The 26,832-nt window shown below is 41.0% G+C and overlaps 1 protein-coding gene across 1 annotated transcript in view; it reads right to left on the bottom strand.

The window, feature by feature from the left end:
- The window catches only part of RANBP17 (RAN binding protein 17), a 166,916-nt gene that overhangs the window by 126,986 nt on the left and 13,098 nt on the right, over window positions 1–26,832 (bottom strand). The window contains exons 7-14 of the mRNA XM_050713578.1: window positions 25,908–26,073; window positions 23,722–23,795; window positions 23,144–23,263; window positions 22,731–22,877; window positions 21,402–21,574; window positions 17,483–17,676; window positions 13,325–13,430; window positions 11,710–11,845 (exon numbers count right to left, since the gene is read on the bottom strand). Coding sequence (XP_050569535.1) covers window positions 11,710–11,845; window positions 13,325–13,430; window positions 17,483–17,676; window positions 21,402–21,574; window positions 22,731–22,877; window positions 23,144–23,263; window positions 23,722–23,795; window positions 25,908–26,073 — 1,116 coding nt within the window. The remainder of the gene's footprint in view (window positions 1–11,709; window positions 11,846–13,324; window positions 13,431–17,482; window positions 17,677–21,401; window positions 21,575–22,730; window positions 22,878–23,143; window positions 23,264–23,721; window positions 23,796–25,907; window positions 26,074–26,832) is intronic.

Consider the following 26,832-nt stretch of genomic DNA (forward strand, 5'->3'; position numbering starts at 1 on the left):
TTACACCAAGCCAAGGACTTTTCAGCTTCTCGCTCTGTCCTGCTAGCGAGCAGGCTGGGGGTGCAGCAGGAGCTGGGAGGGGACAGACCCAGGACAGCTGACCCAAACTGGCCAAAGGGGTATTCCATACCATCTGACGTCATGCTGAACAATATATAGGGGTGGCTAGCCGGGGTGGGGGGGCCGGCTGCTCGGGGATAGGCTGGGCATCGGTCAACGGGTGGTGAGCAATTGCATTGTGCATCACTTTGTACACATTATTACTATTATTATTATTATTATTGTTATTGTTATTGTTATTATTTTCCCTGTCTTAATAAACTGTCCTTATCTCAACTCACAGGCTTCACTTTCCCGTTTCTCTCCCCCATCCCGGAGAGGGAGGGGGGAGGGTGAGCGAACGGCTGTGTGGTGTTTGGCTGCCAGCCGGGCTAAACCACAACAGCCAATTTGGCGCCCAACGTGGGGCACGAAGGGTTGAGATATCGACAGATTTGACCCGAGTGTGTTAAACTAAAATTGGTATAAGTATTCGACCTGCTTAATAGTTGCTAGTCACAATGTTGATTGCTTTCATCTCAAGTCTGCTGTACCTGTTTCCCAGATTGAGTTTTATAGCAAGTTACTTTCTGTATGTGCTCCCTGTCGTGCTGTTTATCCTTTCCGGGCCCTGGTTCAAGATTGTTATGGTACTGTGTGGGGTAACGATGGCTTATGAAATGATGAGATATCTGGTCATGACTCTAACCTGGTATTTGTACTCAGCACTGTCGTCGACTCTATACTTCGGAAACCATATCTCAGAAACTATTAGCAATTACACCTATTGCCTTTTTTCATCAGGGAGTCAATCTCTGGAGGGGACAGGGGAAGATATTTTCTCCTACCTGTTCACTCTCCCTTCCTCCTTCACCACCCTCTTATCCCCCGAGCTAGTTACGGTAGCTCTCCAAGATGTTGAATATCCTTGGGATACTCAGACCAGCATGTTCTTGTTGTTATGTCTCCTGAATGCGCTTCAGGTTTTGTTTAAGGTTAAACAACTACTTAGGAATCTCATCCGGAGATCTGTCTTGAGGCGGGATATTTGCGAGTGGCAGGGAGTGTGGGAGGATATGGGCAGGTTTCTAGGGCAGTGGGCACCTCCAGTGTTTTGGACGTTCACCCCTGAACAACTGCAAAATCCTAAAAAACTGGTAGAATGCTTGAAAAAAAGGTGTCATGACTCCGGCAGTTCCGAAGTGACACAAATCACTGTGGCGTGCTGGGGTCTGGCCTGTGCCTATCGAGCTGCAATTGATGCTACTATCAACCTAGTGACAGCTCCCGCAGCCGTTCCAGCTCCCGCAGCCGCAGCCGTCCCGGTTCCGGCTCCTGCAGCCGTTCCAGCTCCCGCAGCCGTTCCAGCTCCAGCTCCCGCAGCCGTTCCAGCTCCAGCTCCCGCAGCCGTTCCAGCTCCAGCTCCCGCAGCCGTCCCGGTTCCAGCTCCCACAGCCGTTCCAGCTCCCGCAGCCGTTCCAGCTCCAGCTCCCGCAGCCGTTCCAGCTCCCGCAGCCGTTCCAGCTCCCGTAGCCGTTCCAGCTCCCGTAGCCGTTCCAGCTCCCGTAGCCGTTCCAGCTCCAGCTCCCGCAGCCGTCCCGGCACCCACAGCCGTTCCAGCTCCCGCAGCCGTTCCCACTCCTGTGGCTGGGTCAGAGAAACGAACTGTAGCAGTGCAAGTTGCCCCTGCAGAGGGTACTCCAACCCCTGTGGCAGACCCTGTGGCTGGGTCGGAGAAACGAACTGTAGCAGTGCAAGTTGCCCCTGCAGAGGGTATTCCAACCCCTGTGGCAGACCCTGTGGCTGGGTCGGAGAGGCGAGCTGTAGCAGTGCAAGTTGCCCCTGTAGAAAAGGTGAAAAAATGGTATAGAGACTCAGGTCGTTTAGAACGCAGAAAGTCTTCTGCTAAGTCTGGGCGTGGAGAAGACGAGGCTGGGCCATCAAGTGTGCAGGAGGATGACGATGAGGATGAGGATGTTGACAAATCAACAGTAACTACCCGAACCCTATACCAGCGTGAGCTACGAGATGTGCGAAAAGATTTTGGTCGCTGTATAGGTGAACAGCTTGTCACCTGGCTGCTCCGGTGCTGGGACACTGGAGCCAATGGTGTGGAATTAGAGGGCAGGGAAGCCAAGCGGTTGGGATCCCTTGCTAGAGATGCAAGCATTGACAAAGCAATTGGAGATGGAGCACGATCTCACAGCCTCTGGAGGCGTCTCCTGTTAGCTGTGAAGGGAAGGTATCCCTACAAGGAAGAACTTGTATGTCTACCAGTCAAGTGGACCACCATGGAGAAGGGAATCCAGTACCTGAGGGAATTAGCCGTACGGGAAGTAATTTATAAGGACCTAGACGACGCACAAACATCCACAGATCCAGATGACGTCCAGTGTACTCGACCCATATGGCGGAAGTTTGTACATAATGCACCATCAACATGGGCCAGCACATTGGCAATAATATCCTGGAAAGACGGTGAAGATCCCACAGTGGGTGACATGGCTAAACAACTCCGGCAGTACGAAGGAAATCTCTCCTCTTCCCTACAGGCCTGCGTCTCGGCTGTGGAGAAACTCTCTGAAGAGTTCCACCAACTTAAAGAGAATTTATCTTCCCCCCCACCTGAACAAACCAGTGGCCACCAACTAAAAGAGAATACTTTGGAGAAACTTTTTGAAGAGGTCCACCAACTTAAAGAGAATTTATATTCCCCCCGACCTGAACGAACCAGTGGCCACCAACTAAAAGAGAATACTTTGGAGAAACTTTTTGAAGAGGTCCACCAACTTAAAGAGAGTGTATTTTCTTCCCCACCTGTACGAACCAGCGTCTCGGCTATTAGGGGTAAACGCGCATCCGTGCAAAGAAGACAATATGGTGGGTACACACCCCGCGCCACCCTGTGGTTCTACCTACGTGACCATGGAGAGGACATGAGAAAATGGGATGGAAAATCTACTGAGACCCTAGAGGCACGGGTACGTGAGTTACAAAAGAAAACAATCGGGAGAAAGGGTTTCTCTGAAAAGTTTGCTGCTCCAACTTCTAGCAGGCAGTCTTTTAAACACAGAAACGAAGATTCTGACCAGGACTAGAGGGGCCCTGCCTCCAGCCAGGGGGAGGAAAGGGACAACCGAGTTTATTGGACTGTGTGGATTCGATGGCCTGGCACGTCTGACGCACAGAAGTATAAGGCTTTAGTAGACACCGGTGCACAATGTACTCTAATGCCATCAAGCTGTAAAGGGCCAGAGCCCATCTGTATTTATGGCGTGACAGGGGGATCCCAGCAGTTAACTGTATTGGAAGCTGAAGTGAGTCTAACTGGAAATGAGTGGCAAAAGCACCGTATTGTGACTGGCCCGGATGCTCCGTGCATCCTTGGCATAGACTATCTTAGAAGAGGATATTTCAAGGACCCAAAAGGGTTCCGCTGGGCTTTTGGCATAGCTGCCTTAGAGACAGAGGACATTAAACAGTTGTCTACCTTGCCCGGTCTCTCAGAGGACCCTTCTGTTGTGGGGCTGCTGAGGGTTGAAGAACAGCAAGTGCCAATCGCTACCACAACTGTGCACCGGCGGCAATATCGCACCAACCGAGACTCCCTGATTCCCATCCACGAGCTAATTCGTCAACTGGAGAGCCAAGGAGTGATCAGCAAGACTCATTCACCTTTTAATAGTCCCATATGGCCAGTGCGAAAGTCTAATGGTGAGTGGAGACTAACAGTGGACTATCGTGGCCTGAACGAAGTCACGCCACCACTGAGTGCTGCAGTGCCGGACATGCTAGAACTCCAGTACGAACTGGAATCAAAGGCAGCCAAGTGGTATGCCACAATTGATATTGCTAATGCATTTTTCTCCATCCCTCTAGCAGCAGAGTGCAGGCCACAGTTTGCTTTCACTTGGAGGGGAGTCCAATATACGTGGAATCGGCTGCCCCAGGGGTGGAAACATAGCCCTACCATTTGCCATGGACTGATCCAGTCTGCGCTGGAGCAGGGGGAGGCTCCTGAACACCTGCAGTACATCGATGACATCATTGTGTGGGGTGACACGGCAGAGGAAGTTTTCGAGAAAGGGAAGAAAATAGTCCAAATCCTTCTGAAGGCCGGTTTTGCCATAAAACAAAATAAAGTCAAAGGACCTGCACGAGAGATCCAGTTTTTAGGAATAAAATGGCAAGATGGACGTCGTCAAATCCCAATGGATGTGATCAACAAAATAACAGCTATGTCTCCACCAACTAGCAAAAAGGAAACACAAACTTTCCTAGGTGTCGTGGGGTTTTGGAGAATGCATATTCCAAATTACAGTCTGATTGTAAACCCGCTCTACCAAGTAACTCGTAAGAAGAATGCTTTTGAATGGGGCCCTGAGCAACGACAAGCCTTTGAACAAATTAAGCAGGAAATAGTTCATGCAGTAGCCCTTGGGCCAGTCCGAACAGGACCAGACGTAAAGAATGTGCTCTACACCGCAGCCGGGGAGAACGGTCCCACCTGGAGCCTCTGGCAGAAAGAACCTGGGGAAACTCGAGGTCGACCCCTGGGGTTTTGGAGTCGGGGATACAGAGGATCTGAGGCCCGCTATACTCCAACCGAAAAGGAGATATTGGCAGCATATGAGGGAGTTCGATCTGCTTCGGAAGTGATCGGTACTGAAGCGCAGCTCCTCCTGGCACCCCGACTGCCGGTACTGGGTTGGATGTTCAAAGGAAGGGTCCCCTCTACACATCATGCAACAGATGCTACATGGAGCAAGTGGGTTGCACTGATTACTCAGCGGGCTCGAATAGGAAACCCCAGTCGCCCAGGAATCCTGGAAGTGATTATGGACTGGCCAGAAGGCAAGTACTTTGGGATATCAGCAGAGGAGGAGGTGGTCCGTGCTGAAGAAGCCCCACTGTACAACAAGCTACCAGAAAATGAGAAGAAATATGCCCTGTTCACTGATGGGTCCTGTCGTATTGTGGGAAAGCATCGGAGATGGAAAGCTGCTGTATGGAGTCCTACACGACGAGTTGCAGAAGCTGCTGAGGGAGAAGGTGAATCGAGTCAGTTTGCAGAAGTGAAAGCCGTTCAGCTGGCCTTAGATATTGCTGAACGAGAAAAGTGGCCAGTTCTCTATCTCTACACTGATTCATGGATGGTAGCAAATGCCCTGTGGGGGTGGCTACAGCAATGGAAGCAGAACAACTGGGAACGCCGGGGCAAACCCATCTGGGCTGCTGCATTGTGGCAAGATATTGCTGCCCGGGTAGAGAACCTAGTTGTAAAGGTACGCCATGTAGATGCTCATGTGCCCAAGAATCGGGCTACTGAAGAACATCAAAACAACCAGCAGGTGGATCAGGCTGCTAAGATTGAAGTGGCTCAGGTGGACCTGGACTGGCAACATAAAGGTGAATTATTTATAGCCCGATGGGCCCATGACACCTCAGGCCATCAAGGTAGAGATGCAACATACAGATGGGCTCGTGACCGAGGGGTGGACCTGACCATGGACACTATAGCACAGGTTATTCATGATTGTGAAACATGTGCTGCAATTAAACAAGCCAAACGGTCAAAGCCTCTCTGGTATGGAGGACGATGGCTGAAATACAAATATGGAGAGGCCTGGCAGATTGATTACATCACACTCCCCCAAACCCGCAACGGCAAGCGCCACGTACTTACAATGGTGGAAGCAACCACCGGATGGCTGGAAACATATCCTGTGCCCCATGCCACCGCCCGGAACACTATCCTGGGCCTTGAAAAGCAAGTCCTATGGCGACATGGCACCCCAGAAAGAATTGAGTCAGACAATGGGACTCATTTCCGAAACAACCTTATAGACACTTGGGCCAAAGAACATGGTATTGAGTGGGTGTATCACATCCCTTATCATGCACCAGCCTCCGGGAAAGTTGAACGATACAATGGACTGTTAAAGACTACACTGAAAGCGATGGGTGCTGGGACATTCAAAAATTGGGAAACACATTTGGCAAAGGCCACCTGGTTAGTCAATACTAGAGGATCTGCCAACCGAGCTGGACCTGCCCAATCAAACCTGTTACGCACTGTAGAAGGGGATAAAGTTCCTGTAGTGCACGTAAGAAACATGCTGGGTAAGACAGTCTGGGCTACTCCTGCCTCAGGAAAAGGCAAGCCCATTCGTGGGATTGCTTTTGCCCAGGGACCTGGATGCACTTGGTGGGTAATGCAAAAGAATGGGGAGGTTCGGTGTGTACCTCAAGGGGACCTAATACTGGGTGAGAATAGCCCATGAGTTGAATTGTAGTATGTTAATTATCATATAACACTGTATGTCATCACTACCATGGTTGCTATATATCATAGATGAAAATGGTGACTAATTAGAAGGTATTGGAAAGAGTGTAACCTGAGCATGACATAAATGGTATGGAATAAGGGGTGGATATCTGTCCTGGTTTCAGGTAGGACAGAGTTAATTTTCCTCCTAGTAGCTGGCAGGGTGCTATGTTTTGGATTAGGATGAGAAGAGCGCTGATAACATGCCGATGTTTTAATTGTTGTAGAGCAATGCTTACACCAAGCCAAGGACTTTTCAGCTTCTCGCTCTGTCCTGCTAGCGAGCAGGCTGGGGGTGCAGCAGGAGCTGGGAGGGGACAGACCCAGGACAGCTGACCCAAACTGGCCAAAGGGGTATTCCATACCATCTGACGTCATGCTGAACAATATATAGGGGTGGCTAGCCGGGGTGGGGGGGCCGGCTGCTCGGGGATAGGCTGGGCATCGGTCAACGGGTGGTGAGCAATTGCATTGTGCATCACTTTGTACACATTATTACTATTATTATTATTATTATTATTATTGTTATTGTTATTATTTTCCCTGTCTTAATAAACTGTCCTTATCTCAACTCACAGGCTTCACTTTCCCGTTTCTCTCCCCCATCCCGGAGAGGGAGGGGGGAGGGTGAGCGAACGGCTGTGTGGTGTTTGGCTGCCAGCCGGGCTAAACCACAACAGTTCTACACCCTAATTCTAAAGCCTATGTAATATTTATTATACAAATAATAAACAAATTTGTTATGTAGAATCACTATAATAATCTAAACATTTTTTACCATCTGAAAGCATTCACACCAAACCTGAAGATGCAAAGGAACTAGCAGTAAGAGCGTTATTTCTGTATGTATTTTTCAAGAGCACACTGTAAGAGCAACTCTTAATTGTACCTTGAAAGACTTCTTCAACCAGAACAATCTTTGGAATAACCTTATTATAAGCTGCACAGATACAAAAAGCTGAACAGCACGCTGCTAGAAGTCATGACTCCTAGACCCAGGACTCCAGATTATGCAGACCCCTTAGCATTAAACTAAACTTCAAGTTAAGAAATTTTAGTAATTATCTTCAATAAGCTGAATTTCCTGTGAAATATTAACCAGCAAAACTTATCCATCAAGTTACACTTGGATCTGCTCTTCGCAATGGCACACTACCAGTTGGTCAGAGCACCGAATGTGACCCCTGGTGCCATGAACTGCCACTGCAGCCTCTCCCCAGGAGGGGGTTCCCAATAGATGCAGTTTCAACCACTCTAGGGAAGGTTATGAACCCCTCCCAGTGCTTGTCTCTCTTGTTGGAAAAGGAGGCAGGTTCTCCATGTTCAAAGATACTGTAATACCTGTCACCCTTATTACTCATATTATTTCTCCATTCAAATAGACTATAATGAATTATTGGGAACATACTGGGCTAAAATAAAAACCTGACATAACAGAAAAAAATGTGTATCAGTGGTTGATCAACATAATGCACAATACACGGGAGGGCTCATTTTCCCCCTAAGCATGCTTTATTAGCTAAGCCACAGCACACTACCATGGCCATTTATAATAGTCTTATCACAAAACATGAGATTAGACCAAAGCAGGACTTCTCATTTATTCTGTTCTTCATCGAAGAATGAGTTAAGTACACCTAGACTAAATCAAAAGTCCCCAAATCATTTTGGGTAGCCTTCATCAACACCCTGCTATTGATATAATTAAAAAGCTTTCCTGAAGTCTTCCTTGCTAGAAATTAAGCCTACTACATCACCTTTCCCTTAGAGGACACTGAAAGCATCTATCCACTAGGATTCACTAGGATTTAGAAAATAACCCTTCATATCCTTGATTTGTGTCTTACCCCAAAATTCCTTGCTAAAGGAAACCAAGGCAGCTGCTTCTATACAGATAAGAAGATATATTTATATAACTTATTTGTGTTGTCATACTCTCCCATTTGTCTACATTTTTATCAAAGGCATGGTGCCCACAACTGGACACATTGCAGGTGAAGCCCCAGCAGAATCAAACAGAACTGAGTTAAGAACCTCCCCAGCTCCTGACATAACATTCCTACTACTACATCCACAAAGAGGTATTTCCTTCTGTGCAAAAGCAACACATACTGCTGAGTAACCCTGCCTGTAAAACACTCATCTCCACAGCATTCTGTGAAATAATGATGCCCGGTCAGAGATTTGCCATTGCTAGTCATAAGCCTAAATTTTCATTCCTAAGCATGGCGTTTGATCAGTGTTTTCAACTTTCAGGCTATTTCTGCAGCTTACGAAGATCCTTCTGAATCCCAATCCTGTCCTTTGTGATTATACTTCCCAGTCTAGTGTCACTTGCAAATGTAAATAAATAATTGTACAGTTGTTCATGTGTTAATCATATCACAAAAGAAGAGTCGCTCAAAATCATGTTTTCTTTAATTAGTAATGTGTTGGATGTCAGGAGGCAGACTTCAGTGCAGTATTACACAACTTATCCTAGTGGCTTACAATGGCACGTTAATGACAGAGCTGCCATTGTTTTGTAGGTAACTACTAGAAGATTAAAACTACAATTTCAGTACAGCACAACAAAGTGCTTTTCCAGCCAACTTATTTTCTACTACCCTGCCAACATCTAAATCAGCAATATGCCACAAAAAGATCATTCTACATCAGCATTAAAACAAAATATATATTGGTAGACAGACAAATATCAATAGTGCTATACAGTACCAAACAATCCTGTCTCGTATTTAACATAAATATATATATTCATTCACTGCTCTATCTAATTCAGAAGACGGTATCTTGATGTATTATTTTTGTATTGGAAATATAATGGTACCTAAAGCATATTACAATATCACAGAAGATATCTCCGAGGTTTTTCTATTCTTCCTTAGACAGCAAGCCCCAGTGGACTGTTTAGTAAGAAAGCATTTATTTACCTAGCCAATTTTCCTTCTATAATGAGTTTGCTTTTATAATATGCACACATTTAAAAACGAGTTAATTAATGAACAAAATTAATATATTCATACAACTTGTTCTACAATTTCATTCAACCTTCTGTAACCATTGCGTGCTTTTCTGTATGCAAGCATATGATCAAATAGAGAAATACTTCCAAAAATTATTTCAACATGGCTGAAGCAAGCAAAATTTCCATTACCCATTCTGTAAATAAAGCCATTCAAGCAATCCTGAATATTTATATAAATGAGAATTAACTTAGTCATTTGATATACGTCTAATTTTTCTGCTTCCAAGTGCGAGCCTTTTTATTGCATATTAGTAGATACCTGCCAGCAAGACAGAGTATCAGAGGATTTACAACTGTGAGGGTAGAATGCCATCTGCTGCTACACTTACTGTTACAGCAGGGTAAAACCAGAAGAATCATCATACAAGTGCTGCCTTCTGTTGCTTTCTTAGCCATAAAATATATACGAACATCTCTTTTTGTTTTACTAAAAATTAAACAAAAAACCCACAACATTTACACAGTTTCTGTTGTATGATCAGTTAAAAATCATGTGATGTGAACCAGAGGATTCTATGAATGCAAATGAGAGGCTGTTTTATCAGACCTACTAGAGCAAAACAAAGAAAAGAAAGTGTAATTTGACTGCAAAATAAATTATGCTGGTAGATACTGTAATCAAACTGCAAAAAAACACATTTTGAAAATGCATTTGTATGAACTAAGCAGAGTTACTAGACTGGATCTATTTAGAAACACCCCTTGAACTATTATGCATCTTTGCGAATTTTTCACTTTCCCAGGCCGGTCACATTCAAGACGTAAATCATAACCAAAGGCAGAAAACGGAACATGATACATTGCCAGTTTGATTCATGTCCACTTATGGAATGGGGAAAAAAACAACAGAACTACCAACAAAAAATGTTTTCTTAAATTCAACCTTGTTTTCTCCCATGTCAGTAAGAGTTAATTCTTTCTGATCTAAGTGCTCGTCAGTAAATCAAATGGAAACATTAGTTAGCATTTTACTCAATTATTTTCTCAGCATTTAACTTAATAATTACTCAGCATTTAACCTTCCACACACAATGCAGTCACAGAGGTAGTCTTACGGTCATTCAAAACACGTAAATTCGTATGTACAGAACTCTGGTGTGGCTGGCAAACAATCATGTATTGCTTTTTTGTTTTTCCTCTTGAGAAGGGAGCTCCAGGTGTGCAATGCTTCACCCACACTCCAGTTCTTCTTCCAGCCTTGCCTAATAAAGGATGTGATGCCTAGGTATTCAATCTCCTCTAACAATCTGTTACAGCATGCTATACATTGACTTGACTTCTCCACACAGTTAGCATCCCAGTCAGTCAGACTACAAAAAGATTAAATCAAAACCCTCAAAACCGATCAAAACTGGACAGAATGACAAAATCATCTGGGAATTGGAGATGAGAATAACTACTTTGCCTCTGAATTGCCATCAGTAGGAGTTTTCCTAGTGAAAATACCAGGAGCATGCATACATTTGCACTCTGTACCTTGTGTTACTTAGCATTACAACACTGCACCATGTTTAAAAACAACAAATCAGCTCTGACAATTGAAAGGAACACACTGTTTTTATGAAAAAGTAATTCAGTATAGTGCAAAACTTTATTTTTAATTTTAAGTGAGAAACCATTCAATAAAGTTAAAGTACAGTTCAAACCTGAAGGAATAAAAGAATTCTTGAGATTGGGACTGTAATACAGAAGTAAAAACAGATCTCAGTCACTGTCACAATTCTTGCTAAAGATTTGCTTGGGGCTCCAACCCAATTCTCTCAGTTTTTCTCAAGATCAATTGATCTCATCTTACTGACATTCTCTTTATAACATCTATATTATGACTGTCCCCTACAGTTAAGGTGAATTAACTGCTGCTTCTTCAAAAATGCATCTTACTTTTTCCTCTTCCCTATTTAAAATGCAGAAAAGCCAAGTAATGAGAGAAATACAGTGGAAACCACATAAATGAGTAACTGTCAAAAGAACAGAACTATTAAAAGAATAAATCTTGTGTACCCAGCTGTGAAATATAACACAATATAGCAGAACCCAGCTAAATGTTTGAAATAAAAAATTGAAATGCAAAGTAACCTAAAATTGTTTAATGAACATAGCTGTTAAAATATTAACTCCTTGCATGCTGAAACTCAAGAGCATACATGATAAAGAAGCTTGCTCAGATGAACATCACACCAGTAAGTTACCTACCCATCCACCTGTCCAATCAACCGCCAGCTAAGCTCCACAGTTTATAAATGTAGGATATATTGGCAGGTCCATTGCTGCACAGACTTTTCTATTTCAATTTGCATGGTTTACAGTAAATGTTTACCTTTGAGGTGTGCTGAAGCTGGTCCCCCACATAGGTCTTGCGAAACTGATCCAAGAACCACAGAATTGCCAGTTCTACTTTTTCATTACTAGACTGTGGTAACTGGGCATCCATCAAAGATATGAGCTGAAAAACTCTTTAATGACAGAAAAAAGAAATTTTCAGGAAAAACTCTCAGGTTAAATGATATTGTAACAGCTAATTTCTTTAGGAAACCATCACCCATTTTTTGTTTGCCTAAGTATCTTCTAGGATTGTGTTCTGTTTAGATGCTAATTATGCTAATTGACCACTATTAAATATAAACATAAACATAATGCTTTTCTAATTACTTTGTCGCTTAAATTTTCTCAGATGCATATGTTATTCTGTGGAGAGTTCGTAAAATATTTAATTTCTTAGAGCATTAATTCCACACTGAAAGAAAAATATTGAGAAGCACAGGTCACAAACTGCAAATGCTAGACCAGAGTTGTTCAAGTTCCCTGGAAGCTGAAACTATTGTATTTAGAAATAAATTTATACATGCAGCATGTAACACACTGTCTGCATCAATTCTTCCTACTTCAGTCTCTCTTAAAACATCAGGACAAACATGTATTTTCTGATCGAAATCCTTACACAGTACATGTCTCCTTACTAAGACTGATTTCAAAGAATTGACTTCAGCTTTTATCAGCTAAGAGTATTTCAGCTTTTTTAATTTATTTTTTTTTAAGTCATAAAATTATTCTCACCTTTTCCCAATGCTGAAATATATAGTAACTCGATTAGCAGTCAACAGCTACTTCATCTCTAAGCCTGTATATTAAAACCTCTCACTATTAATAAAAACATAGTAGAAGACTGCTAACACCACACAGCCCCAGGGTAGATTAGGAAGGCAAGAAGCAAAGGAGAAAATGTAAAGCTTTTTATCCAGTTCTAAACTGTGTGCCCTTTTTCATGTATTAGCTAGTGGATGTAAATACCAGGATCAAAGATGCATGCCCTTTTTCACACGCTCCTGGGCATAAACAAGGATTAAGGAAGTGTTTGGTACATTCGTGGTGTTTACCTCAAAGAATATATGTAATTTACAGTAATCCCTAGCACACCCCTTACATTAAAGTTTGCATGATGGGGACTACAGCACCCACATTTTTTAAATCCAGAGCCTCATTTTTTATTCCAAATTCTAGTATTAAAGTCAGCCCAAGTTTTCAGTGGTTGACCAGCAGTTCCTTTGCACTCCTTCACTTGCAAGACTCCTCATTAACATGAGGAAATAGTACAGAAAATAAATAACCATACCTCACAATTAAAATAAACGTTTGTATACAAGCACAGCACAAAAATGAGAACAGTTAGCTACCCAGGCATATCTAAACACTGTTTATAGTGAGAGATGTATTTGCCTTTAAACCTCTTCCATTTCTCTGAAGCATCATTTTGAAATGATGGCCTTAATGACTTCTTCATTACTCAGGATGATGACAGAGGAAAGATCAAGGCAATTGGAATGGTCTCAGTCCACAGAAAGTCATACAGTCCTTGAACACCCACCATCCAAAAACTGGACAAAATATCAGCTGATACTGAAACATCACCAAAAAAAAAAATCAGCAACACTTACCGACAGGACAATTCTCCATCCATGGCATCATGTTCATCAGTACTAGTGTATGTCAATCGTCCCCCCACAAAAGTACCCACAAAATAGACAAGCCATGCCAGACGCCCTAATGTTAAAAAGAAAAAAAGAACAGTTACTGATGATAAACCATTATGCTAGCACAATACACTTCCATAAGGTATCAGCAGTTTTATGAGGTATCAGACTGTGGAATGCTGTCAAGAAAACGGTTAAGTTCCTCCCTTCCACTGATTTAAAACCTATCCAGACAAATTAATTAACAAAAAGTTCTGAAGAGAACTGACAGATCAACTAGAACAGCCTGCTAAACTGGATGCATTTATAAACAAAACACCGAAGACCTAAGTCAAAATAGAAATTAAGCAAACCCAGCCTGGTAAAGATTAGACATGCAATTAATCCAGTATCTTCACTTGCCTGCTACAAATTATTTCACAGGATAGAACACTTGTATCTACAGTGGTGCAATAGCATCTGCTCATGGCATTAGGAACTGGTTGAGACTTTCTACAGTTTGCTTAGTTTCTTATTTGTATTTCAAATAAAGAATTTATTGTAATATTCAACCAATAACTCCAATTTTTAAATTGAAAAACAGTTTGTTCAAAACATTTTTTTTTTCTAAGTCAGACATATTCGTCAAGAAGAGAATCTGTAAACCACCATTAGTTTTGGAAGTCTCAGTGGGCTGTTTCCTAAAAAAGTTTGAAAGGCAGAGGTCATACATTTCAAGCTATGTCATCATTCCTTCTTATCTTGCAGATTATTTAGTTGTCAGTTTCCACTAAAGCACCAATGGATCCCAGCAGGGTACCTTAAGGGTACAGTACAATGTAAGGATCATGTCTGTAAAGCTTAGTTCCTGCAAACTCAAGGAGTTATTTATATTTCATGTATTTTGTGCAGACTTTTAAATACTGAAATCCAGCTTTATAAAATACAGAACTCAAGTTTACAAACACTGAACTCAGAATTAGTTTGGCCTCTCTCTGCTAGACACTCACCACCCCACTGCAAACCTGGATTATTTTAACCTCTTTGGCACATTATGGCGTAATACTTTTCATCTTTGACCTACCAATACCTAATCAAGCCATGCAGATTCCTGCCTCAGCTTTCTAAGCTGTGAATCCAGTAAGTAATGGTATAGTCTCTCAGCAAAGATGCAGTATTTCTCCTAAAGCAGTGTCAAAACTAAGACTGAAACACCAACGTAGCACATAGACCTGCGCAAACTTCAGGATGCCCCGAAAGGTTCCTTCCTCAACTAAAACACAAGGAGACTACAGAACAGTAAAGCCACTTTTAGACTCCACCTTCATTTGGCAAAAAGTACTTTGTAATAAATTCAATTGAAATTGAAAATAACAGTGAAGACAAGTAAAACGAAACAGCTTTCATGCAAGTTAAATCAAGTTACAAACAAGGGTTCGCAATAACAGGAGATTTACATAAGCTAGAAGATGTCTTACCCTCATTACTAGGATTTTACCAAGTGATGACAGCATAACTTACAAGAGTGAAGCCAGTACACACAGATGAATAAAGTGTCTTCAGAACACATTTTGAAGTTTAACATATAGAAAAGACTACAGATAAGCAAATGTGGTCTCATTACAACTTTAAAACATTCTAGTTTGAGTATTTCTATGCACATATGGGGACTGCTACATGCAGAGCATTTGCCAAAATCTTGGAGGTTTTATATCATGTTTGTTTCACATTCTCTGATAATCAAACTACTCTCCATTCACATAACATTAAATGGCACTTAATTTCTTCAGGATTTGCATTGCTTTTTTTTGGAAACCCCAGAAATGAGATAAAAATGAATGTGCTAAGTCCTAAGCTCCTTAAATTAGGAACCTTTAATAGTTCTGAGATGTTACAGCATTGTTACGGCCTGAATCTGGTTTATTACATATATTTACATATACTACAAAACTAAGACATTCTGTTTCTGTCACAGGCATATAGTACAGTGTATTCTACACATGTAAGTTCTGTAGGTAGGAAAAAAGCCACTACAAAACAAAGATGGTACAATCAAATGTAAACTCAATGATAATGAAGAACATGGAATAACATGCAGATGATTTCAAGACAAGTATTGGGAATTATTCAGGTTTATCTTAAATCTCAGTCCTATTTTAAAATATTTCACACAAATAGGTATACAATGAGTTCTGAAGCAGAAACACTGTGACAAGGAACAAATATTGACTTCCGAGATGAGACTTCTGAACGAGGAAGACTTCTGAATATCTTCATACATTGTTGCTGTTCCATTTGCAAATAATAATAATCTGAAGGGGCAATTGATACTGTCCTACAACAAACATATTTGCCTGTTGATATCAAGACTTTGCTTCATCACCAACAGGACAATGGTTCCAAGAAAAACCTCATCAGACACACTACAGACTGCAGTACCAACAACTGTTAATTTAGCACACGGAGATCAGCATCATCACTAGCTCAAGACTGAGGAGCTGAACTAAGACAACAATTGGTACTCACATGAATTTAGCATTAACAGCTGCCAAAAAATGGCCATTTGAAGATGGTATCAAAAAGCAACTATGAAGTGGTGCTGGCTAGTTTAAAGAGCAGAACAATCACTTTGGCCAATAACTTCTTTATAAATAAAAACCTGTCTTCCGTTATACAAATTGCAGTAGCTCACGTGTAATTATATGATGACACTTGATGATTCTCTGATGCATCACTGTTCCCTCCTCTCTTAGCACAATACCAATTAAAAGATATAACTTCCTTCCCTCTTTTAGACTTCCACTATTTAAAGTTTTCAATGCATTTGCTTTTGCAGCTACTTAGACAGAGGATGTCTTTTCTTTCAGAAAATAATTATTGCAGTAATAATCTGTAATTATGGTTTATAACACCAATAATCCCAAAGAAATCAGTCATTACCATAGATCACAAGTAATCATTAACTACTGTTAATGACCCATTTCTTGGGGATTATTGTTTTAGTAAACCATGACCACATCACTACCAATACCCAGAACAAGTCGGTATAATAAAATGGGATCTTAATATTATATTAACATATTTTGCAACGTTAAAAGCCATTAAACATCCGAATTTAACCAAGTATATCTAGGGGATGTAGCAGTTATCATTCATTATGAGCACAAATGCTTAGTTTGCAGCAAAGAAACAAAATTTAAACTGCGTCAAACGTTTTCTAATGCATAAAGGCAGAGTCTCCAGAGCTCTGATACTGAGAGATTCCAACCAATTCCTCCCTTTTGCCCCCCCTTACTGGGTAATAGAGTATAAATTCAGACTGCAGCTAGTCAATAAAACCGGGTTATTCAGTCAAAGTTCTCCCACAAAGTTGCTAGGCACATGGAAGAAAGGGCTATACATAAAATCAGTTAAGTAGGAGGTTTTACATAAACTAGTGAAAAATGAGCTCCTACACAGAAGAAAATCTGTATGTTCAGATTGTCAACAGAACAGCAGCAAAATAAATCACATTTAACAGCATGCAGAGAAACAGCTGTATCGTGCAGTAACCTGTCTCACCTTCTCAAAACAACACCACTTATCCATGTAAAGATGCCACAGCCATAAGATAACTATATTAGGAAAGATCCAGTAGTTATAAAGACAATTTAAGTGACACACAGTGGACCAAAACAGGCATGAAAAAATGTTAGAAGTGCTACTTATTTTTACAACTTCCACTACAATAAAATACTCGAGTTTCTCAAAAATCAGAGCTATTTAAAGTAAATTAAGGGGGTTTTAAGTAACTTTAGTATTCACAGAAGGATAAATGCAAAAAGAACAGAAGTTAAGATCTTCAGTTTCAAAAACTGTTCATCAAGTTGCAACTAAAATGTTGATTTTCAGAAATTAAAAGTTTTTACAGCTCTCATGCCTATATTCTAAAGATGTAACAAGATATTAAACACATCAACTGCCAATACATCTATTTAACATAAAGACAACCGGTGGAAATGTGGTGCAAGGTTACTTGGAACATGAACTTCTCGTTCCAGAAAAGATGTAGGGACATCTGCCATATGATTACTGCTGCTTCATATGCAAGGATATTTTTATTAGCACATAAAACACAGTCTAAAAATTAAATTAAATACTAACCTTCCTGGACTGTGATTTCTAATGGATTCCTACTAGAAGAGTGCAATAATTTTTGGTAGTTTTGTGCATTTTGGTCAAACAACTGTACAAGAAGTGTACAGGTCTTTTCATATTCACACCTGCTAACTGTGCACAGTTGCTCCAGTTGTTGGAAAACTGTAGCTGTATCATCCAGTGGATCTTCTAAACCATCTCTGGAATAGAGACAAAAAGTAACCACTTTTAGCTACTATTGCTTGAAAGCTGATTCTTTGCTTTCCCATCCAGACCTTGCACCACTGTCACCCAACTGCTGAACTATCTGTGAAAACCTTCGCAGCTGGTACACACAGCAGACAGACACAAGATCTCATTTGCTTTACATACACACCCATACACATCTACACCACAACAATATTCTATTTGCACCTTCCTCTTAATGTATAGTTCAAAATGCAAAGAACTACAAGGCAGAGAGGAGATGAAATTGGCAGTACAAACACAGAAAGGTAAATCCTGAAGACCTGAGGTCTTCTGTGCCTGTCTGAATACTAACAAGCAGCACATTTTTCAGAGGATGATGATGGGAAAGAATGGAATACATAGCAGAAATGGATTTTGCATATTCATCAAATTAAGCACAAGACCATGATACCAAAGCCAAGGAGCAAGCTTCAGTAAAATTCCATGCAGCTGCTTTATTACAGGTTCTGCTGCAAGCAAGCTGTGACCCTACAGAATGCCTGGAACAAAAAGACCAATAGTTCTTGCCCTAAAGTGTACCTATGCTCTTTACACAAATCACAGTAAGAAAGGTTTATTCATTAGAAAGTTACTCTCTTGTTGCATAGGCAATGACAAATCTGTAGTCTTCAGAAATGCTCTACTGGATATAGATGAAGCATCTGGGACTGGCGCTGTTTAACATCTTTGTTGGTGACATGGACAGTAAAATTGAGTGCACACTCAGCACATTTGCCAATGACACCAAGCTGTGCAGTGCAGTCAGCATGCACGAGGGAAGGGATGCCAGCCAGAGGGACCTGGACAGGCCTGAGAAGTGGGCCTGTGTGAACCTCATGGGGTTCAGCAAGGCCAAGTGCAAGGTCCTGCAGCTGGGCCGGGGCAATGCCAAGCACAGACACAGGCTGGGCCGAGAATGGATTGAGAGCAGCCCTGAGAAGGACCTGGGGGTGTTGGTGGATGAGAAGCTCGACCTGAGCCAGCAGTGCGCGCTTGCAGTCCAGAAAGCGCCACCGTACCCTGGGCTGCACCAAAAGCAGTGTGGCCAGCAGGGCGAGGGAGGGGATTCTGCCCCTCTGCTCTCATGAGACCCCACCTGGAGCCCTGCGTTAAGCTCTGGGGCCCCAGCACAAGAAGGACATGGATGTATTAGAATAAGCCCAGAGGAGGCCACGAAGATGATCAAGGGGTTGGAGCACCTCTCCTATGCAAACAGGTTGAGGGAGCTGGAGTTGTTCAGCCTGGAGAAGAGAAGGCTCCAGGAAGACCTTACAACTGCCTTCCAGTATCCAAGGGAGGGCTCCAGGAAAGCTGAGGAGGGACTCCTTGTCAAGCAGTGTAGCGACAGGACAAGGGGTAACAGCTTTAACTAAAAGACGGTAGACTTAGAAGAGATGTTAGGAAGAAATTCTTCACTCAGAGGGCAGCGAGGCACTGGAACAGGCTGCCCAGAGAAGCTGTGGGTTCCCCATCCCTGGAAGTGTTCAAGGCCAGGTTGGATGGGGCTTTGAACAACCTGATTTAATGTGAGGTGTCCCTGCCTGTGGCAGAGGGATTGGAACAAGATGATCTTTAAGGTCTCTTCAGCCCAAACCATTCTATGATTGTTGGATCCCATCTTCACGTAAAGGAATGTAAGCGTGACTTTGCAGGGTGAACACAGCGCTCAAGAGAAAATCAGTCACGCAGGCTGTGAAAATAAAAATCTACACTGTATCTTAAAAACAAACAAAAAAGCTGAAATCTCAATACTTAGGCAACACTTTACAAGTATAAAGGCTGTGACGTTAATGAACTCACTGACCTTGCAACGTTTCACATTTTCACATTCACAATGTTTCAGTAGTTGGGAACTACTTCTTTCCAATAAGATGTATCTCCTTGATATTAAAATGTTAAGTCACAATGAGGATGGAGGTAACTTTTCTTTGATCTAGCACCCACCAGGCTTATTCAGACTGGTCCCCTCTGCATACACATGGATTAATGTGCCCCAGTGCTAATACCCAAACGTTGAAAGATGTAAAACAGCTGAGAATCCTTCTCTGTCTTAAGGACCAGCTGGATGGCCCCTGAACACAGGGTAATGTTTTCAACCATACTGGTGTGTACAGAAAACGGTCATTCCAGAAAACAGGACTTGTTTGCAAAGATACCAATTAATGTCCTTGGAGCAAAGAGAAGAAGTCTTGTGGAATCAGCTCCCAGATGTCCCATGTTTCTCAAGAATGGCCTAGACATTTCACATTAAAGTGTGTACTAGATATTACTGTCTACAGAAATACCACAACAGAGGATCTTCATCACAGAAGAGAGTATGACAATACTAGGAAGATAAACAAATTACTTACAGCTGAGAATGGTTACACACAGAATTATTAAGACTGCTTTACGAACGACACAAACTGGTCTAAGATCAGTACTCTCCTCGTCTTTTTTCCTGCTGGCTTTTTTCACAGATTAGAAAGTTTACTCCTGCAAAGAACCAAGTAACAAGAACATCCAGAAGAATCCCTTGTCAGTGCCAAACTGAAAGAAACTGAACTTTCAGTGCTGTTGAAGACAATAACATATTTTGATGGAGCTGCTCATGCAAGATGGTGCAATCCAGAAGCTCAGACCTGGGTGCTTCATGTCTGAAAGCTGATATGGAGCACACCACTCAGTAGGGGAGAAAGCTGAGCCAAGAAGTTTCACCCTGAGAATACATCACAGAAAAGCAGAACCAAGAAGATAACTTTAAAATGCCAAAGTTTAATCTGGTTGAGAAAAGACCAGATAAAACTAACTGTACATCCAATAAGTTGCTTGCTCTTCCATGTCCTAGCACTGGAACAGTGGAAGCTCACAATTTTGAACCATTAGGAAGTCAGCCTTTAACACAACTATGGTGATAACCTCAGGCAAGTAACATCAACTATAGCTTTGTCACTAAGAAGTGAGATGACAGGTGACATAAATTGCAGACAGAAGATTTTGGCTAAGCTGAGACAAAAGGATAACAATGGTGAAGCTAAATGTAGTTCCTCACACAAACAGAATAAATGACATCATTTCAGCAACTGAAAACTGAGAAGGAAAAGCAGATGTGGCTTGTTCTGCAGTCCTGCAGTCTGACACAATATCTCTGTAGTAGGAATTCATAAAAGCCCTCAGAGAAAACTAAATCCTTTCAGCAATCTAGACACGTTTTTTATTATTTATCTGTTTTATTATAGTGTGGATTATATGATATGCTTAACGTACAAAAACAGATTTGAGCTAAGACATTAAGTTAGACAATTTCAATCTTGCCACTCGAGCTTGTTCTACTTGGCCTGACGCTTTCCTATACATGGACTTTCTTCTGCTTTCCCTCATTACTTTACACTCCACAGGCCTAGAAAGTGACTTGTGTAGCAGTACACATAAACAGGTCACAGGTGAAAGAGTTAATTTAGATAGTCTTCAAAAAAAGAAAGAAAGGAAAGGCTTTTTTCAAAATACAAGGACTATGAGAAGAAAACCAACTAGAACTTACAGTTGATTTTGGCACAAATAATAGGCAAAAGGAATAAAACAGTATCCACCAATTAAGATAATCTAAACAAATCATTGCAGTATTGTGTACATAGATTTTAAACATAACCAAAATACATACACCAATAAATCAGAAAACATAAGATTCTATATTACAAAACTGCAACTACGAGTTTACCTTATAACTACAGGAACACAATCCAGTCTAGAAGTAATATAAGCTTTTGTTATCTCAGGTGCGTATGTGTCTAAGAGGTGGGGTTCTGCCGTTTTCACAAAAGGTACAGATGCCACCATTCTTTGCCACAGAGTTAGCAAATAATGAACACTGTTTGGAGCAAACTCCCAGTGCTATAAGAAAACAAAACAAACTTCTGTTAAAGCATCCCAGTGTGAAATTTTAGTTGCGAAACTCAACATTTTTATCTTTAGCAGTCTTATTCATTCACACAACTATTGAAGAACCCAGTCAGAACTGAAATATATGATGGCACACATTACAAACTACACAGTAATTGCAGCATGGTACTTGCAGGGTCTCCCACCTCTCTCAGGTGAAATCCACAACAGGAAGCTCAGAGTGAGGCTTAGATCCTTAGTACATGGTGAGATTTAATTGCTGTAAAAGGGCCATTCAAAAATCCTAAACATTGAGTAGGGAACTGTCTAGAGCAACCCAGTAGGGAATGTAAAGTACAGAAATGCATCTCAACTTTCTTTTTTCTTCCAAGTTTATAGAGCTGCAAATGGCCATTCAGGAATTCAAAGGCCAAAATCTTCTCCTAAAGGTGGTTATCTGCTACTGCTGTTCTGAAGATTAGAGAAAGACTCTGGAGGAAATGTAAAAATAGCAATTACAGTATTACTCAGTGAGCATGCATTTCTCTTGATGCGTATCAAAAATAAGTCTGTGAATTTTTTTTTTTTTAACACTGAGAATCTCGACCCTGTCTTTTAGGATCATGTCCTCCCTCTGTCTTTCTCATGTAGAGCCCTCAAAAATTGGAATACCATTCCACCTAGCTTCTGAATCCAACTCAGTAGCTCAGCATATAAACAACTGCGTGTATGTTTGTATACATTTATGTGTGTGATACATCGAGATATATAGATAGACGCAAAAGCAGAATTCCGGGAATCTAGTCAGTGTAGGCATTTCAAAGGTTAAATGGGAGCACAGTTGTAAGCATTTTAGGGTTGGACAGAGGGTCTAGTTTGTTGGATTTTTTTTGAGGGTAAAGACTAAAGCTTGAGGATTAATGTCTATGACCTATTTCCATTGTCTTTCTTTAAATCTGCTCCCATAACAAAACTCCACAGGAAGAGTGGGAATCAGCTGCAAAGAATTTATAAGTTACACCACTATGAAAATACGTTTTTATGTAAAGGCAAGCTTTACCAAGTCCTCAAAAAAAAAAAAAAAAGCCACACCAATGCAGAGAACCAGGACTGACACTCTGTCTTTCGAGAGTTGAAGAAAACAGAAAACTTCAGTACACATTCTTACCTGTAAGCTAGTAATAGTAAAATTTGCTATGAGCCGGATAACTTCTGGGTAATCTTTCACCATTACTAGCTCTCCCAGTTGATAATTTGTCTTTAGCCGAGCCAAAAAACGACAGAATTCATGGTAAGTACCCGGATCAGATAAACCCTAAATTTGAAGAAGCAAATGTTTAGAAGTTAACAGCTTAATCTAGTAGAAATTTCACAACACTATGGCTGATCAGCTGACAACTTTATTTACATAGTTTCTTTTTTTCCCTCTTTGTTTTGAATAGGAAATCAAAACAAACAGATGGCTGGCTGAGAGTGGTTTTAATGGATTCAATAAATTAATGACAATTGTGACTGGAAAAACAAATCCACATCTGTTCCAGCATTTCAGATAAACATAATCAAAAATAAAAAGATAGATACCTGTGGATTTTCAAGTATTTGTTTCACTCCTTTGATTAGATTGCCAAGATACTTGGCACGTTCTGGATTGCTGAATAAAGATCTCCTCGTAGAAGCAAACTGAACTAAACAAGAAAGTGCCTAAAGAATAAAACAACTGTAAGATTAAAAAAATTAAATTTTCAGAATAATGATCTCTTATTGCTTGGAGCAATCCAATCTACTGATGTCTGTATTACGTTCAGTGACTGAAGATTATTTTTCCAGCAATGTCTGTAAGATCATTGTACATAACTATGGCTCAGTTTTAAAACTCTCGTTTACAACAGCTTATGATTTCAAAGTAATTAGGAGGATACTTTCTGTGTGGCATAGTAGTACTGAAACTGGAAGGGTTTGAATGCTTTCAGATTCAGAAATGAAAACCAAGGCTGAAGAGAAGACATTGTGACTGGGTACTGAACCAGTGAGTTAATAGTTGTGGGACTCATAATATGCTAATGCACAGAATGAAACAGGGTCTTCTGGAGAAAGTACAGACGTAAAAAAAAAAGACTATTTACCATCATTATTTGAGTGTAAATCACTGTGTCACTTACTAACTGAGACAGCATTGGTGGAAGGGAATGATACAAATCAAAAAACAGGTCCAAGGTCCCTGGCTCCAGGAAAACTAAGGAAAAAGATAAGTTGGTTTTACCACATTCTGCCAGCAATAATTATGTATCTTTATTTCAACAGAATTATCTCCTTTTTAACAACAAAAAAATACACAACGCCCAAGAATGAGATATCACTGTAGTTGAGAATAAACTATGGATAGATGCATTAATCAGCTCATTGTACTTTATAACACTATTCTCTTTTTATCACATCTATTCTATAGCCCATAAAGAACACCTTCCTTAAACTGCAGATCATAATACTCTGTTGTCTACAGAATGCTATTCTGTAATAGACATAGGTAACTGATTTCTTCAGGTTACTACAGTAGGACACGACAGGTACCAGATAATAAGAATTAGTTTAGTGTATATGGAAGCAAAGGCAAGTCCTTAAAGATCCCCAGACTACCCTAGAGTCTATAGGCACATAAACAGAAAATACTTGAAAGACTCTGTTACCCATTCACCATGGACGCACATCAAATGAACTATAGCATTACCCTTCTTCATGAAGAAGCAACAACAGGGTAGAAAAAAATCACTGATAATTCATAATCATATAATCCCACAAATCATGAAACCTTTCAAAGTTGTCCAATTTGCAAACATTATTTTTATGGAGACTTGTGTAAAATAATGTAACATAAAAAATGTTAATTTCCTAACACACTCTTACAGTTTAATGAAGAAAAGGAGATCCCTCCATGGAGGATTTAAAGCATCTAAACTAAAATCTTAGAAAAACCTCTCCTCTTCTCCTCTCCAGGTTGTCTTGGTAAATTACTATCACTTGGACAAATTCAGACTTTCATCAGTATTCCCCCGCTTGCCGTATCCTTTGATATACCTCACACTGTAATTAGAGGCTTCCGTACTTTAGGGGAGAAAGAATGAAGTCACTCATGGAAACTGATGAAGAATAATACAGTTGAAATCAAAAGCAGTATCAAACACTACAGTGCCATTTTATTCAAGTAGGGCAACAAAGATCGTGAAAGGTCTGGAGGGCAAGACGTATGAGGCTGAGGTCCCTTGGTTTGTTCAGCCCAGAGCAGAGCAGGCTGAGGGGAGGCCTCATGGCGGCCTGCAGCTTCCTCACGAGGGGAGCGGAGGGGCAGGCGCTGAGCTCTGCTCTCTGGGGACAGCAACAGGACCTGAGGGAACGGCATGGAGCTGGGACAGGGGAGGGTCAGGCTGGGGGTCAGGGAAAGCTTCTGCACTGAGAGGGTGGTTGGGCACTGGGACAGGTTCCCCAGGGCAGTGGTCACCTCCCCGAGCCTGCTAGAGGTCAAGAAATGTTTGGACAAGGCTCTCGGACATGGTTTAATTTATAGGTAGTCCTGTGTGAAGCCAGGAGTTGGACCCAATGATCCTTGAGGGTCCCTTCCAACTCAGGATATTCTATGATTCCATGACTCTAAGTAAGCCAGATTTAAACTCCCATCTCGGTTAAATGAATCTGTGTAGCTGCTTTAGTTAGAAGTAACAGACTTCCAAGGTGGCTAATTTATTTTGCCAAGAAGCAGGATAAATTAGTCTACAAGGAACTCCATACTGCTGGTATATACTGCTTCCATTAGCCAAGGTAATTTCATTAAAGCTAGCTTGCATGTATTTATGCTACACTGCCATCTGCACTGTGCGAGTCCAGGAAGTCAAAACTCTAGAGTCCAAGAACCAAGATGCAGCCCTTCTGCTGCCTTCATTAACAAATTCACATTCTAAAGAAAACAAGCAGACTTAAATAAACAAATAAACAAACACACACACACGGTTTTCTTATCAGGAAGAAGAGGAAAGAAAGCAGACATGCTATAAATGCTGTACCTCTTCAAGGTGTTCATATCTCAGGGATGAGAATAGGGTTCAGTGTGTCTAGTTAGAGTAATTTGATTTACTGTGAATACCTATGTTATAGACCACATTCATTATCTCTGTCTGTAAAGATAACAATAGGAAAAGTGTGAGAGAAATAGCAGAAGAGGTTTCCCAATAACTCACCAGCAAAAAACTCAACTCCACATAAAAAAGGATTTTATATTTGCAAGTACTGTGACAAAAGTAGTTAAACAGCGAGTGTAGAATGCTTCGGACTACTAACAGTTATGATCCTTTCTTACTTGTTCTCCAGTTTGTTGGAATCTGCACGGTGCATAGGTCATCTGCAGATTCATCAGCTGAATTTCCAATGAAATCAAAATTAAGACAGTTTAACACAAGCTTCAGAAGATGCATTGCTAGACTTTCTTGCTGTCGGTCCTGAATGGTTAAAGGTTTTGCCAAGAGCTAAGGAGAAAAAACATTTTGTCAGGTCACCTGCACAGAACATGTTTTATAAACAATTTTGAAAAGGAAATGGTTTGGACATAAAACTTCAAAGTTCACAGCAAGAGAACACATACTAAGAAAAAACTAAATCCTTCAACTATAAAACACACAGTCCTCCTTATAGACACAGGGAAAAATTATTACCAGCTAAGAGATATCATACACATCAAGCTAAAACTCCAGGCCTTATAAATATTTTTTAAAAGACTAGTGAAATAACTCTTTGATATAAAGTACTTATAGGCAAAATGCAGCATGTCATTGATAGAGCCTGGTAAAATACTGTTAATGTTCATTGCAAAAATTAAACGGTAATATTTCATGTTTTTCAGTTACTTCAGACCAGCACGGTGTATATGTCATGTATATCACATGGCTAAGAATTATTGCAACAACTGTGGGTTTTTGTTGGTGGTGGTTGTTTTAGTTCAATGCCTGGGATTGTCCAGGCTGCTAATTCCTTTGGTATATCTAGGAAAACCTCACATTAAAAGAAAAAAACAAACAAAACACACAAAACAAAGAAAAAAAACACAAAATGAATAGTCTGTATGTAATCTGAATATAGCTATTTACAACTTCTGCATGAACACAGCTGTCTGTCTCCATTGCATTATAACTGCTGTAGTGTCAGAATAAAAACATATTTTGTAAGCAAAATGAGCTCTTGGGATTTGGAAATCTACACTGAGCATACTGTAAGAACACCTTTTTACT

Source organism: Cygnus atratus, chromosome 14 (assembly GCF_013377495.2).
Source record: "Cygnus atratus isolate AKBS03 ecotype Queensland, Australia chromosome 14, CAtr_DNAZoo_HiC_assembly, whole genome shotgun sequence".
Lineage (NCBI taxonomy): Eukaryota > Metazoa > Chordata > Aves > Anseriformes > Anatidae > Cygnus > Cygnus atratus.